This window comes from Pipistrellus kuhlii, unplaced genomic scaffold (assembly GCF_014108245.1).
Source record: "Pipistrellus kuhlii isolate mPipKuh1 unplaced genomic scaffold, mPipKuh1.p scaffold_m20_p_7, whole genome shotgun sequence".
Classification (NCBI taxonomy): domain Eukaryota; kingdom Metazoa; phylum Chordata; class Mammalia; order Chiroptera; family Vespertilionidae; genus Pipistrellus; species Pipistrellus kuhlii.
This window is the reverse complement of record NW_023425573.1, coordinates 3,242,510-3,255,361: the sequence shown is the minus strand read 5'-3', so window position 1 is coordinate 3,255,361 and position 12,852 is coordinate 3,242,510. Positions and strand designations below refer to the sequence as shown.

Sequence of the window (12,852 nt, the reverse complement as noted above, 5' to 3'; positions counted from 1 at the left end):
CCAGGACCTTTCAGTCCACAGACCTACGCTCTACCACAGAGCCAAACCGGTTTCGGCCCCCTGGGCATCTTTAGTGCTACTGCGGAGTCAGGAGAGGCTCCCGCCACCGCCACTGTGCTGGCCAGCCATGAGCCAGATTCTTCCTGATCGGGGCTCCCCCTGTGGGAGCTCACTGACCACCAGGGGCAGCTCCTGTGTGGAGCGTCTGCCCCCTTGTGATCAGTGCGCATCATAGCAACCGATCATTCCTGGTCATTTCGCCATTAAGGTCAATATGCATATTACCCTTTTATTATATAGGATCATTACGTTGTACACCTGGAAATAATAGTTATAACTTGATTTAAAAACGTTTGGGAAATGACTTCTGGAAGTTTTCCTCATCGATGTTCTTAAGGGAAAATGTATTATTAAAAATATTTATAGTTACATTAAAGGTAATAATATGTTCTGGATAACAGAGAAGATTTATATATGTAGTAGTTTGGCATTATTTTTTGGAAAAGGAGAATACAACTGTACTTTTATGTAGAAATGTAGATCAATTATAATTTTAAATGCAGAGGTCTAGAACTTCAGTGATCTGCCACATATTAATAGAGAACTGTTTGTTAAATAAAGACTAGAAAGCATCACTAGAGTCATAAAATCTTTCATAGCCAAGACACTATTTTATAAACCTTGTTTAATTTGGTGGTTGACATTCTACAATATTAACCTCAGTCTGAGATCCATAAAAACTTGTAAGAGTCTCATTAATTAAGAACCTGTTTGCTTATATTGTTTCATATCTTGGTTAGCATTTTCTCATTCTCATAATGTAGATATTATAAATTCTCAATTTTCTGTTTTATTCCTAAAAACACCGATTACATTTTACTTAAAATAACTTTTAATTATTATTTTAAATTTACCTTTATTGTTGACATTATTATATATGTGCCTTTTTTTCCTCATTGACCCTTCTCCACCCTGCACCCACCAGCCCCCCTACCCCCAGGCCCTCACCACACTGTTGTCTGAATTCACTCATATGCGGAACCAAAGAGCAAAATAAACTGATGGACAAAGTGGATCCAGAGACATGGAAGCATGGGACAGACTGACAGATCTCAGGGGGAAGGCAGGACATGGGGTGGGTGGGGAGAGATTAACCAAGGAACTCACAGGCATACGTGCATAACCCACGGACACAGACAATTGCACTTGTTCTTTGACATCCTTTAGTCTGGCTTTCTACCCTCCTCTTGTACTATCTTTCATTCCTCTCCTCTGTCAGCTTCTATGACAACATCCTGTTCCGCCTCTCCTTCCCCACTGACAGTCTTCTTTTTCTTCTTCTTTTTCTCTCCATACCATCACACCGTTTTCACTCCAAGGCTATCCTGCCCAATACAACAGCCACTAGCACACGTGGATGTTAACAGATAGACCTGTGCCAGGTGGTGGTAAGTGTTGTGAAGAAAACTCAGCTGGGAACAGGGACAGAAGTGAGCGGAGTGCTGTTTTTGATAGGCTGGAGAGAGAAGTCCAGTCAGATATTGGAAGATGCTGAGAGAGAGGCCACATGGGAGCTTGGGAAAGGGCATTCCGGACAGAGGGAAGAGGAAGTGCATTCCAGAGGGAGCAGGTGGGGACCGCGTGGCTTGTTAGCAGGAAGACACAGTGACTGGGGCGAGGGGCGAGTGGTAGAGGCCTTTTAAAGAATGTCCTCTTTCCTCTGAGTGGAGTGCGCACTAATGGATAGTTTTGAGGAGCTGGCCCTTGTGTGGACAATAGACTGATGGAGGGACACGAGGGAAACATGGATAACATTGTTAATCATGAATAACCGCCTTACCGATTAATTTAGATGGTAACAATACAGTAATAATGAAACTATCAAACTCTGTATTGGTTGACTCAAACTTGGGTTTAGAATAGATATCAATACAGGATCAGGTGTTGTGGACAAAGCAACACAAATACATGGTGCTCTCACTTTTTGATATGAGAATATATTTTCACTCACTTTTCTCATATGCAAGTGGGGTAATCTTACTTATTCTTGAAGGAATCATTTTAAAGTGTTTAACACAATGTCTGACATATAGTAAATACCCAATAAATGTTAATTTTAATTAAATTGCAATTAATTTTGACTAAATAAATTGAGTACTTTATCAAGGGGTCCCAATTTCATTTACAAAATTCATGTCTATAAAAAGTCAGTGTACCCAGCTTTTCTAAAGACCCTTTACTTACAATGACTTTCAGGAAAAAAACACCTACTGTGAAAATAAAGATAATAATAAGGTCTCCCAAATTTTTTACTTTAGTGTTTAAGTAATTGCTTCTTAAATTAAGGAAGTTTTTATTTTCTAGATATGGGTATACCCTATCTTTTTTGGTTAAGAATATAATGAAAGTTTTTTTCTAATCTGGTTGAATTCCATTTTGTCTATTAAAAAATTATCCCAATATTGATTTTAGTGGATTAAACTAATTCATTTATAACCAACTCAAGACAATGAAATAATTGGTAATCCTATAATACTGATCCCGGAAAATGCATTGACTTAAGTTGGCACATGTGACATATACTTGACAATGAAGGCTTGCTTTGATTAGTGCAGGTAAATAAAATGTTTATATGCTTCCCTTTGCAAAATTATTATAACAAAGTACTCCAGTAAACTCATTGTTAAATGGTTACTCCAGAATATATAATTAAAACTATTAGGCTAATAAAATTATTTTACTGGGGAATTCGCTTAATACTACGCTGTTATAAAAGGAAGGGACTTTTACCATTTACAACAGCATGGATCAACCTGGAGAGCATCATGCTAAGCGAAATAAGTCAGAGAAAGATAAATATCACATGATCTCACTCATTTGTGGAATATAATGAACAACATAAACTGATGAACAAAAACAGATTCAGAGACAGAGAGAAGCATAGATCAGACAGTCAAACTTCAGAGGAAATGTAGGGGGAGAGATCAACCAAAGGACTTGCATGCGTGCATATAAGCCTAACAAATGGACAGGAACACCAGGGGGGTGAGGGCATGAGTGGGGGTGGGGTGGGGCGGGTGAGGGAATGAGCAGGGGTGGAGGATAAGAACACATATGTAACACCTTAATCAATAAAGAAAATTAAAAAAAACCCCAGAAAAATAGAGTACAGTATTAAATCACATTCCCATGTGGAAATGTGGAGTTTTGAGGGCAAGGTTTTTATAGCAGGCCATAAAGACTATGTGTCTTTATATTTTATACTTTAACAGTGGATTTTGATATGCTGGTTTGCTGAAATGGGGAAATCATTAGTAAATGGTCATCCTGCCATCTCCTTAAGAGAAGAAGCATGTACAGTGTGTTGTTTGTGATACACAAATCTCAGTAGAATGTTTCACTGCAGAACTCTTACGCAGTATACTCAAAATACAATCTCCATGTTTGCTTTCTGTCTTAGTAAAAGTTTATTCTTAACACAAACATGCTCTGCTAATATAATAAGAAAATTCTTTATAGTTTGAATTATTAATTGGTTATCAGTGTTTTATGAATATTTTTAGAACTGCTTTTATTTTCCTTTTATTAAGCAGACAGGCCACGGGGAGGTCATAATATTAATAGGAAAGGCATCACCATGAAATGAATTTAAATTGTTTGACTGAGGAGACTTCATTTGTGCAAACAGAATGCAAGTCTCAGAAAACCAATTTAATGGTCAGAAAAACTTTAAGGTCTAATACTTCAATCAATTCCTATGTTTTCCTCTCTTGGATGAGTACAAATAGGCCTGTAATGTGTATTTAAAGAGTGAGTTGACGCCATGCTGCACATTTGTGGTCCTGCTGAAGAAACTTTGCAGCATTATTTTTCTGCATACAGGGCAGGGCAAAGCAAAAGTAGCTTTATAGTTGTGAGGATGAGAAACAGTATATGCTTGTATCATTTATTATTTATTATCTTGTTTTTCAAGCAAACGACTGTAAACCTACTTTTGCCCTACCCTGTATTTCTTTTTTAAATCCTATTATGGTTTTACATTTCAGATAAGATAAATAAAACATAAGTTCATTTATTTAATTTATCAAGTTATTGAAAGTAAGGCAGTCTTAGTAGATGTAAAATAGATGTTCATAAAAGTTTAAATTCTTTAAAAAGATAGGTTTATAATGATCATTAATTTTGATATTTTTTTGTGAAGTAGAGGAAACTTACCTACTAGGATGCCCCCTATTTTAGGTAGCTAAGTCTAGTAGTTAGAGGACTGGAATATATCTTTTCTACTATGTCCAGTAGTAAGATTAATACGATGGTGATCACATGATCACAGTAACATTCCCTGAGTATTTTCCATGTGCTAGACAGAACATAAGCCACTTTACATGCTTTCTTCTAAATGAGGGAGAATTCAGGTGTTATTCTTCTGTTTACACAACTGAATGTCAACACAGCCACTCGTCTTTCCCAGTCACTGAACTTAAATGGCGCTCTCTCCTCCTCTTCATGCCGACTCATCAGCCTCGTGGTGGCAGAGGGTTCTCTCTTTTTTTGGTCCATCTTCATTCACACACACGGAGGGTAAAATCTGGAAAGAAGACATCATTTGTTCACCTATCATTGGCATACTCCTCAGATGATTTTTTTTTCAAGACTAAATATTTTAATGAATATTTTGGAGCACTTTCAAGATATGGGCATGGAAATGGAGGGTAGATGGTGGAAGGGAGCCATGCGTACTGTGACATATTGTTTATTTATCGATATATGCAGTAAACATTGCATAATGGTAGTCAAAAAAAATGATACAGGTCATCCTCCCTGAAAGGAGGAGTGGGAGGGGATTCTCAATGAAGGACATTTGAAAGAACAGACAGGACACTGGGGCCATATGCCACGTGTGACTTGATCAAGCCGCCTGGACACCTAACCGCTTCCCTCTTACCTGGCAGCATCACAGTCCCTGCTAGTCAGTGATTACTGTGACATCGCTCCTAAAGCAGAAATCTGCTTGCGTGCATTTCATGATGTGAATCTGTGTTTTGAAATACTGTGATCCCGAGAAGCAGATTTATTCCTTTCCGATCATCCTGTGAGATGTCAGCACTCTAATTCAGCTTATCTCTTTTCAGAACATGAGAGTTTCTACGCAGTGGCACTTTGTCATTTAACTGAGACTGTTAGACAACCACTTTTTCATTACAAATTATATTTTGTGTTTTTTTTATATTGAAACCAATATTATGGGGGTGGGCAAAATATTTCTATTAATTTTTTCGCAGACAGCTTGGGCTTAAAATATTTTTGCTTTATGCTAGGGATTTTCAGAATATGCATCTATTTGAAGAATGCTTCTATATTACAATTCTAAATTTGAAGACCTTTCTCATCAAATTACCAATAATGTTAGTAATTTGATCTGCAGGTAGTGTGTATTTCTCATATGCATTACCAGAAAAACAAATCTTGTGTTTGCTTTCTTTTTCACAATTATCAGAACTAAGTAACTCAATGCATACTCTTTTAGCTATGTATTTAAACAAGTTCAGAAGTCTTACATTTTGTAAAGTCATTATCTTGTGATTATTTGGAATTACTCTGTTTTGCCTATATTTCAATTTTATAAATAAATTCTTTTTGGAAGTAGGTGGATTATAAGTTATTTTGGCAGCAGCATGACTTTCATTTTTCTTTACTTCAATAAAATGTGAATGAATGCTATTTATGAAAGTACAGGTTTTGACCCATTCATCCCCCATCTCAATATACAGTATGTTGATTGGGATTCTTCAATGAGAATTATAATGGAATCTTTGTTTCTCAATGTTCTTTGGAATTGTTCAATAGTGGATTTTAACTTACAGCTAAATAACTTTTTTTTTTTAAGAAAGGAACTAGCAAAGATCTTTAAAGTTATTATTATTTTTCAGCAAGGCTAGAGAAGATCTGCTGAAAACTCAGAAAGAACGTGATTTTCATCGAATGCATCACAAGCGAATAATCCAAGAAAAAAACAAATTAATTAATGAGCTCAAAGGGTAAGCTGCTAATATTTGTTGGCATATTTATTAAAGAAGTGTTTAATTAGTGTTAAACAGCTTGGTTATGGCAGAAGGTTTCATGTGAAGTTATTTATTCAACATTTATTTGGCATACACTGTGTGCCAAATACTAAACTATGCATCTGATGTTCAAAGATGAGCAAGTTTAGGCTCTTGCTGTCATGCCCTCTGCTCTCTGCAAGGGCAGCTCAGGCATTTCCATGTTGCTGAGGTTTGGCTCTCACTTTTTCTAAGTTTCTAAGAGCTACTCCAGGAGTGATTTCACTTCCTTTGTTGGTGTTCTTGCTCCAGTACTTGGAAAATTCAGTGTCTTAAAGAAACTGGTTCAAGGTCAATGAATTTTTATTTAACCAGTCCTAGTTTATAGCCCTTTTTATCAAGTTCCTCAAAGTCCAATCTTTGGGGCACTCTTCTGGTTCCTGTTAGTATATGGTTAGTAATTCTTGGAGCAGTTGAATGTATAGTATCTTTCTTTCCTTGTCAGACCATTAGCTTGGCAGTCAGGAGAGGAGGGAAGAGGAGTAATTCCAGGGCCATCTCTTACCTTGTGATGAAGAGATTTCTGAAGCAGCATTTTCTAGGGAAGAAGGGCCACCTCTGCAAGCCCATGGGGCCTGGGAAAAGGGGCCACAGACTTAGATCCTCAGGGCCATCCTAACTGCTAGAGAAAAATATGTAATTTCCTGTTGATAAAAAGAGTCAATTCATCAGGAAAGGTCAACATGCATGAATCTGATATAAGAGTTTCAGAATATATGGAGCAAAACCTGATAAAACAGAAAGGAAGTATAAATATTTCCACATTTACATTTGAAGATTTTTCACACTAATCTTTTAGCAATTAGCAGAAAAATAGGCAAACATTCTCTAAGTCTATAGAAGAAGACAAGTTATTTGAGCTTAATTGACCTTTTTGAATTCTTGGTTTTTCAAGTTCACATGGAATGTTCACCAAAATAGGTCATATGCTGAGCCATAAAAAAAATAAAAAATAAAAAAATAAATAAATCTCTGTGTTAACTGATGTCATGCAAAATATATTCTATTTAAACCAAATTAAATGAAAAAAAAATGATGACACAAAGCTCTGTGGAGAATTCCCAGTTACCTGGAAATTTAGTAGAATCATTCTGAATAAGACATGAGTCAAAGAAGGAAATGGGAAAATGTTTTGAACTGACTGATTGGAAATGTAGCATTTTAAAATTTTTGGGATGAATCCAGGTGAAATTGATCAATGCTTAGATTAGAAAAGAAGAAAATTTCAAACCAGTGATCTAATCTTGAACTTAGAAGCTCAAAAGACCAAATTAAATGCGAAGAGGGAAAAACAAAAGAAATAATAAAAATAAAAATGCAACCAATAAACTTGCAATGGGACAAACATAAGAAAAAAAAAAAATCAGCAAACACATATATTGGTTGCTGTGTTGAGTGAAAGGAGCCAGTTTCCAAAGAGAACATATCTTGATGTGTTCCAGATACATGAAGGTCTAGCATCTCCTGAGACGTTAAAATGCTCTATAACTTAGTGACAAGGTGGACTACTTAGACATGCATAGTTATGAAAACTCTAAACTGTAACAGTAAAGATCTGTATATTTTATTGCATGTAAATTACAATTCAATAAAAAAAGTAAAGTATTTTAAAATCATTTTCAAACAAAACAGATTCTTAGAGGTGTTTCTATCATAAGCTGAGTGTTTTTTTTCCTGTGAGATAATAAATATATTTTTATATTTAATTTCCTTAATATGAGGTTAATCAAACTTGTTCTCAAGACCGCCCTTTATTTTGATGTGAATGACGCTCTTTCTGTTCAGTCATCTATTGCTGATAACCATTGTCTTTCTGAAAGTTGTTCCGGATTACAGGAACACAGTTTTCCCCTCTGTCTGTGGATGGCAGCGATTTTCTTAGTGTGTGTTTGAATACCTAGAAAGGCGGCTTCCCAGCTCCCAGCCCGGAGGCAGGGAAGTTGTAGGCTGTCTAATGCTGCTTGCACTTCTCAGTTCTGTTATGCTGACCTTTATATGGTTATTCATTTTTTATCCCAATGCCAAGGAAACGTTTCGATGTTAAATAGAAATCACCGATTTAGCGGAATTACCCTCTAAGGTGCCCTTTACTTTTCCTAGGTTGAGGTTACATTATGCATCGTATGAACCCACTATCAGAGTGCTACTTGACAAGCACCACAATTTGCTGCGGCAGAAAATGCTCACCACCATGGAGAGAGACAAAGCCATTGAGCAGGTAAAAAGACTGTCAAAGGTACCTCGCAGTGATTTTTACCCATTTATTTGTTTATGACAAAATTCAAAAGAATGTTTTATTCCTGAGATAAGTATAAAAAATATCCATCAACTGTCATATGATAATAAAGATTCATTTGTAAATATTCAGAAACATATTTAATCTATTTTAAACCTGTAAAGGTTTTTTTTTTAATTAAATTAAATATTATTGAATTAAAGCAAAAATTTACAGGAAATTATTAGAGTTAGAGAAAAAACTCAAAGTATAAAATAAATGTTCATCTATAATAATAAAAGTGTGATATGCCAATTAGACCAGGCATCCTTCCGGGCGTCCTTCTGGGCAACCTCCCGACAAAGCCGGGCTGTGAGGGAAGCCCAGGTCCCAGGTGCCTGCTGCAGATGGAGGGAGGCTTGGGTCCCGGGTGCTAGCAGCTGGAGGGGAGCCAGGTTCCTGGGTGCTGGAGGGAAGGAGAGCCAGCAGCCAGGGGATGGAAGGCCTACTCTTGCACAAATTTCGTGCACCGGGCCTCTAGTAATTCTATAAATAAGTGAAAGATGGGAGGAGAAAATAGCTCTTCAAAGAAGAATTCTAAATAACATATGTAGATAATCTTTCTCTCAAAGAGGTGGAGCTTAACCCCTAAGCAGTTAAGTGTTGACTACACTTACTGACTTGCTTCCAAAAGAACAGTGAAAATGGAGAAAAAGTAATTGTACAGCGGAGAAACCTGGCAAATTCAACTTCAGAAAGGTGGTCAAAGTTAGTGTCATCATGTTTATAGCATGGACCCGTGATGTGATGTGCTGATAATAGCATCTCTACTCTGCGGTGTTCCTCCCCAAACTCATAAATCCACTCAACATGAGAAAACACCAGCAAAACCAAAATGTATGGACATTTGCAAAGCAGTGCCTGGCCAGTATTCCTCAAGACATGATGGCTAACTGTAAGGTAGTACTGTGGATGGGATCCTGAAAAGGAAAAAGTTTATTAGGAAAACATAATGAAATTAGAATAAAATATGGATTTTTGTTAATAAAATGTACCAATATTAGTTCATTACTTGTGAAAAATATACCACAGTAACACATGATGTGATGGAGGGAGATGGGCTGCAGGTATACAGGAACTATCTGTATTATATTTGCAACTTTTGTGTAAATTTCACACTTTTACATAAGAGGTGCCTTTTAAAGTTTTATAATATATTTTGCATCCAAGAATAGATAAAAAATTTTCACTCCTTTTTTAAAAGCATTTCATGAACACTAATAAAATGTTACAATTTATTATCTGCTATTTCCTATCAATAAAGAAATGTAGCTACTCAGTGGAAGTAGAAAAGAATGTGCAAATCTGTGTGTAAGTAAACATAAGGTATTTTGTGTTTGTGTATGTAAGCATATGCAATGAGGGATGAGATACTTTTTCATCTTTTAAAAAATATATTTTATTGATTTTTTTTTTTACAGAGAGGAAGGGAGGGGGAGAGGGATTGAAAGGTAGAAACATCAATTCAGCTTCCTCCTGCACATTTCCTGCTGGGAATGTGCCACAGCCGACTCCGGTTCATGCCCTTGACTGGAATTGAACCTGGGACCATTCACTTCGCAGGATGACACTCTATCTGCTGAGCCAAACTAGTTAGGGCCTTTTTTAAAAAAATTATTATTTTTTAAAATCTTTTTAAGGTTGATTTTTACATTTAAGTCTATTGTTCAGGAAATATAGGGAAATGGCATGCCACCAAACTAATATTAATGATAATACATTTAATAAAACAAGGAATCTCTATGGGTGGAAAATTAGCTAAGAGTTTTAGGAATAATAACAGTCTCTTCATCTTTTATTCCCCAACTAATACCTACCTCTTGTTTTATAAACATAAATAAATTAAGTTGTTGTGAAGCAATTTCAACAGAGGGAAGTGTCTCTTAAAGTAGAGAACTGAATATTAATTATTATTCAGAATGTGGAATGAATATTCTTAATTCAGGAGACTATGCTGCAAAATAAGTGTTTCAGCCCTTAGCTGGGCGGCTCAGTTTATTGGAGCATCATCCTGTACACCAAAAGGTTGGGAGTTTATTCCAGGTCAGGGCATGTTTCTAGGTTGTGGGTTCGATCCCTGATCCTGATATATGTGGGAGGCAACCAATTGATGTTTTTTTCCTTTCTCTGCCCTTTCCTCACTTTAAAAAATCAATAAAAACATATCCTCATAAACATATTATTTAGAAAATAATAAAATAAATGTTTCAAATGCTTAACTATAATAGGTACTTAATAATTTCCTGTGGAATTTAATTTAAATTTTATATTACATTTTTCTTTTGTTGCCATTTATGTTTAAAATTTTAAATACATAAGACTTAATACAAGAGAGATTATTTTTTTATATTTTATAATCAATACTTAAACATTGCACTTTTAAACTATTTTGCATATTTTGGGATTATTATTATTATTATTATTATTTTTAGATTTCTGCATATCAATCATCATCAAAGACTATGGACCCATGGAATGGTTACCAAGATACTAAAGTTAGAGGTAAAAGTACAATGTGATAAAACTATATTTTAATATTGATCGGTGATATCACAACTTTACCATAGCTCAAAATCCTAGATATTTAAAATTGAATAAATGGTGTGGTAACCATTGTATAAATGAAAATGTTTATGAAAAGACCAAGAGGAAGTATTGGTGTGAATCTATATAGGTTAATTTTAGAGAAAAATATGAGTAATCCTAATGGGAGGATTTATGAGTGTGAGAGAGTATCTAGTACCACATTAGTCTTCTCCCCCAAAGCTCTAAAACTAGACTATACCCTGAGTGGCCAGATTATTATGATCTCTGCATGCATCATAATCTGGCCACTCAGTGTAGACTAGCAACAGAGTTGGGATTTTAAAATAAGGTCTTTCCATATATAAGAACTGCATTGTGGGTAGTTAGAAAGAAGCAGGGGGCTTACTAGCCAGAGGCTGGGGTCCACTATCTCCTGGTCCCTTGACATATAAAGATTTGCAAGATTTCCCTTATACATAGATCCACTGAGCGGCCAGATTATTATGATTTTAATGCATAATAATCTGGCCACTCAGTATATGAGTGCATTAATTTGTGCATGGGTGGGGATCAGCCAGCTGGTCAGGGAGTGGGGACATTGGCGGTTGGCCGGCCTGCCTGCTGGTTGAAGTCTTAGTTGATGGGACACTTTGCATATTAGCCTTTTATTATATAAGATATACACTGAGTGGCCAGATTATCATGCGTTCAGAGATTATAATAATCTGGCCACTCATTGTACATATGAGGCAATGATGTTTAGCCATTGGAAAATAGCGCAAGTCACAGAAGGCAAGTGACAGAAGGCAGATGTGTAAGTTGAGCTCCATCATCCACATGCCTTTGTGCCTGGGGAATTTTCCAAATAAACTCCATGGAGATGGAGGTCAAGAATTACGCAGCAGGTCTGCAGGAACTGAAAAGGCAAGTTGTGATAGCAATAAAACACGTGGGAAAGGGCATCAGATAAGAGGGTGCTGCAGTGAGCAGGACCCCGTTTGCGAAGGAGTTTACTACAATCCTTAGTTGATGTCTGGACTCCACATGCAAGACTTACTGAGACTTCTTCAAAGAGAGAAGCTCCCATAGGAGTAAAAGGAGACCAGAGATTCTAGAGGTCAAGCAATCACGGGAGACTTGGAGTTCTAGCCACGCCTGGATGGAGAGGCTTCTTTAACACCCTGTACCCTGGTATTAGCATTCAGCATCCTGTACCCACCCTCTAAAATAAACAAAACAAAACAAAACAAAAAACAAAGCTTACATCAAGTCCCGAGAAGAAATGGAGATTAGAGTTTGAATCTTGCCAAGTTAGACAACCTTGGACAGTAGTTAGTGCTTCCCATGGATCTACTACACACAGCCTAAAATCAAGCCTTGAAATACAAGGGGACCAAGAAGTGAAACTGTGTGCTAGAAAAAAAAAAAAAATCAGTGCCCTTCAGAGGAAGACAAGTTGTTCAGATTCTTTATGACCCATCATATATATTTCTCAGTATTTAATTAAAATGCACTAGTCACGTTGTAGAAACATGAAAATATGAGCAACAATCAAGAAAAAGAGCGATAAATGGAAACCTACACTGATACAGTTCAGGTGTTAAATCTAGCAAATACAAATATTAAAGAGGCTATTTAGAACACGATCAAAGACTTACAGGAAAATATGATATCAATAAGTGAAGAGACAGGGAATCTTGGCAGACAAATGGAAACAACAAAAAAAAGGAAATAGAAATTCTAGTACTGAGAAAGATAGTTAACTACAAAGAAAATTTTATATTTATCAACAGATTGCAGATTACAGAAATGCCAGTGAATTTTAAGAGATCAAATAATCTGTTCTAAAGAAGAAATAGAAGAAAAAAGAAATAAAATTTATCTATTTAACATATATTTTATATCTATATCTATATCTATATCTATCTATCTATCTATCTATCTATCTATCTA

The 12,852-nt window shown here is 36.1% G+C and overlaps 1 protein-coding gene across 1 annotated transcript in view; it reads left to right on the top strand.

The window, feature by feature from the left end:
- The window catches only part of SPAG16 (sperm associated antigen 16), a 560,091-nt gene that overhangs the window by 24,385 nt on the left and 522,854 nt on the right, over positions 1 to 12,852 (top strand). Inside the window, exons 6-8 of the mRNA XM_036422106.2 lie at positions 5,928 to 6,035; positions 8,199 to 8,316; positions 10,806 to 10,875. Of these exons, the coding sequence (XP_036277999.1) occupies positions 5,928 to 6,035; positions 8,199 to 8,316; positions 10,806 to 10,875 (296 nt within the window). The remainder of the gene's footprint in view (positions 1 to 5,927; positions 6,036 to 8,198; positions 8,317 to 10,805; positions 10,876 to 12,852) is intronic.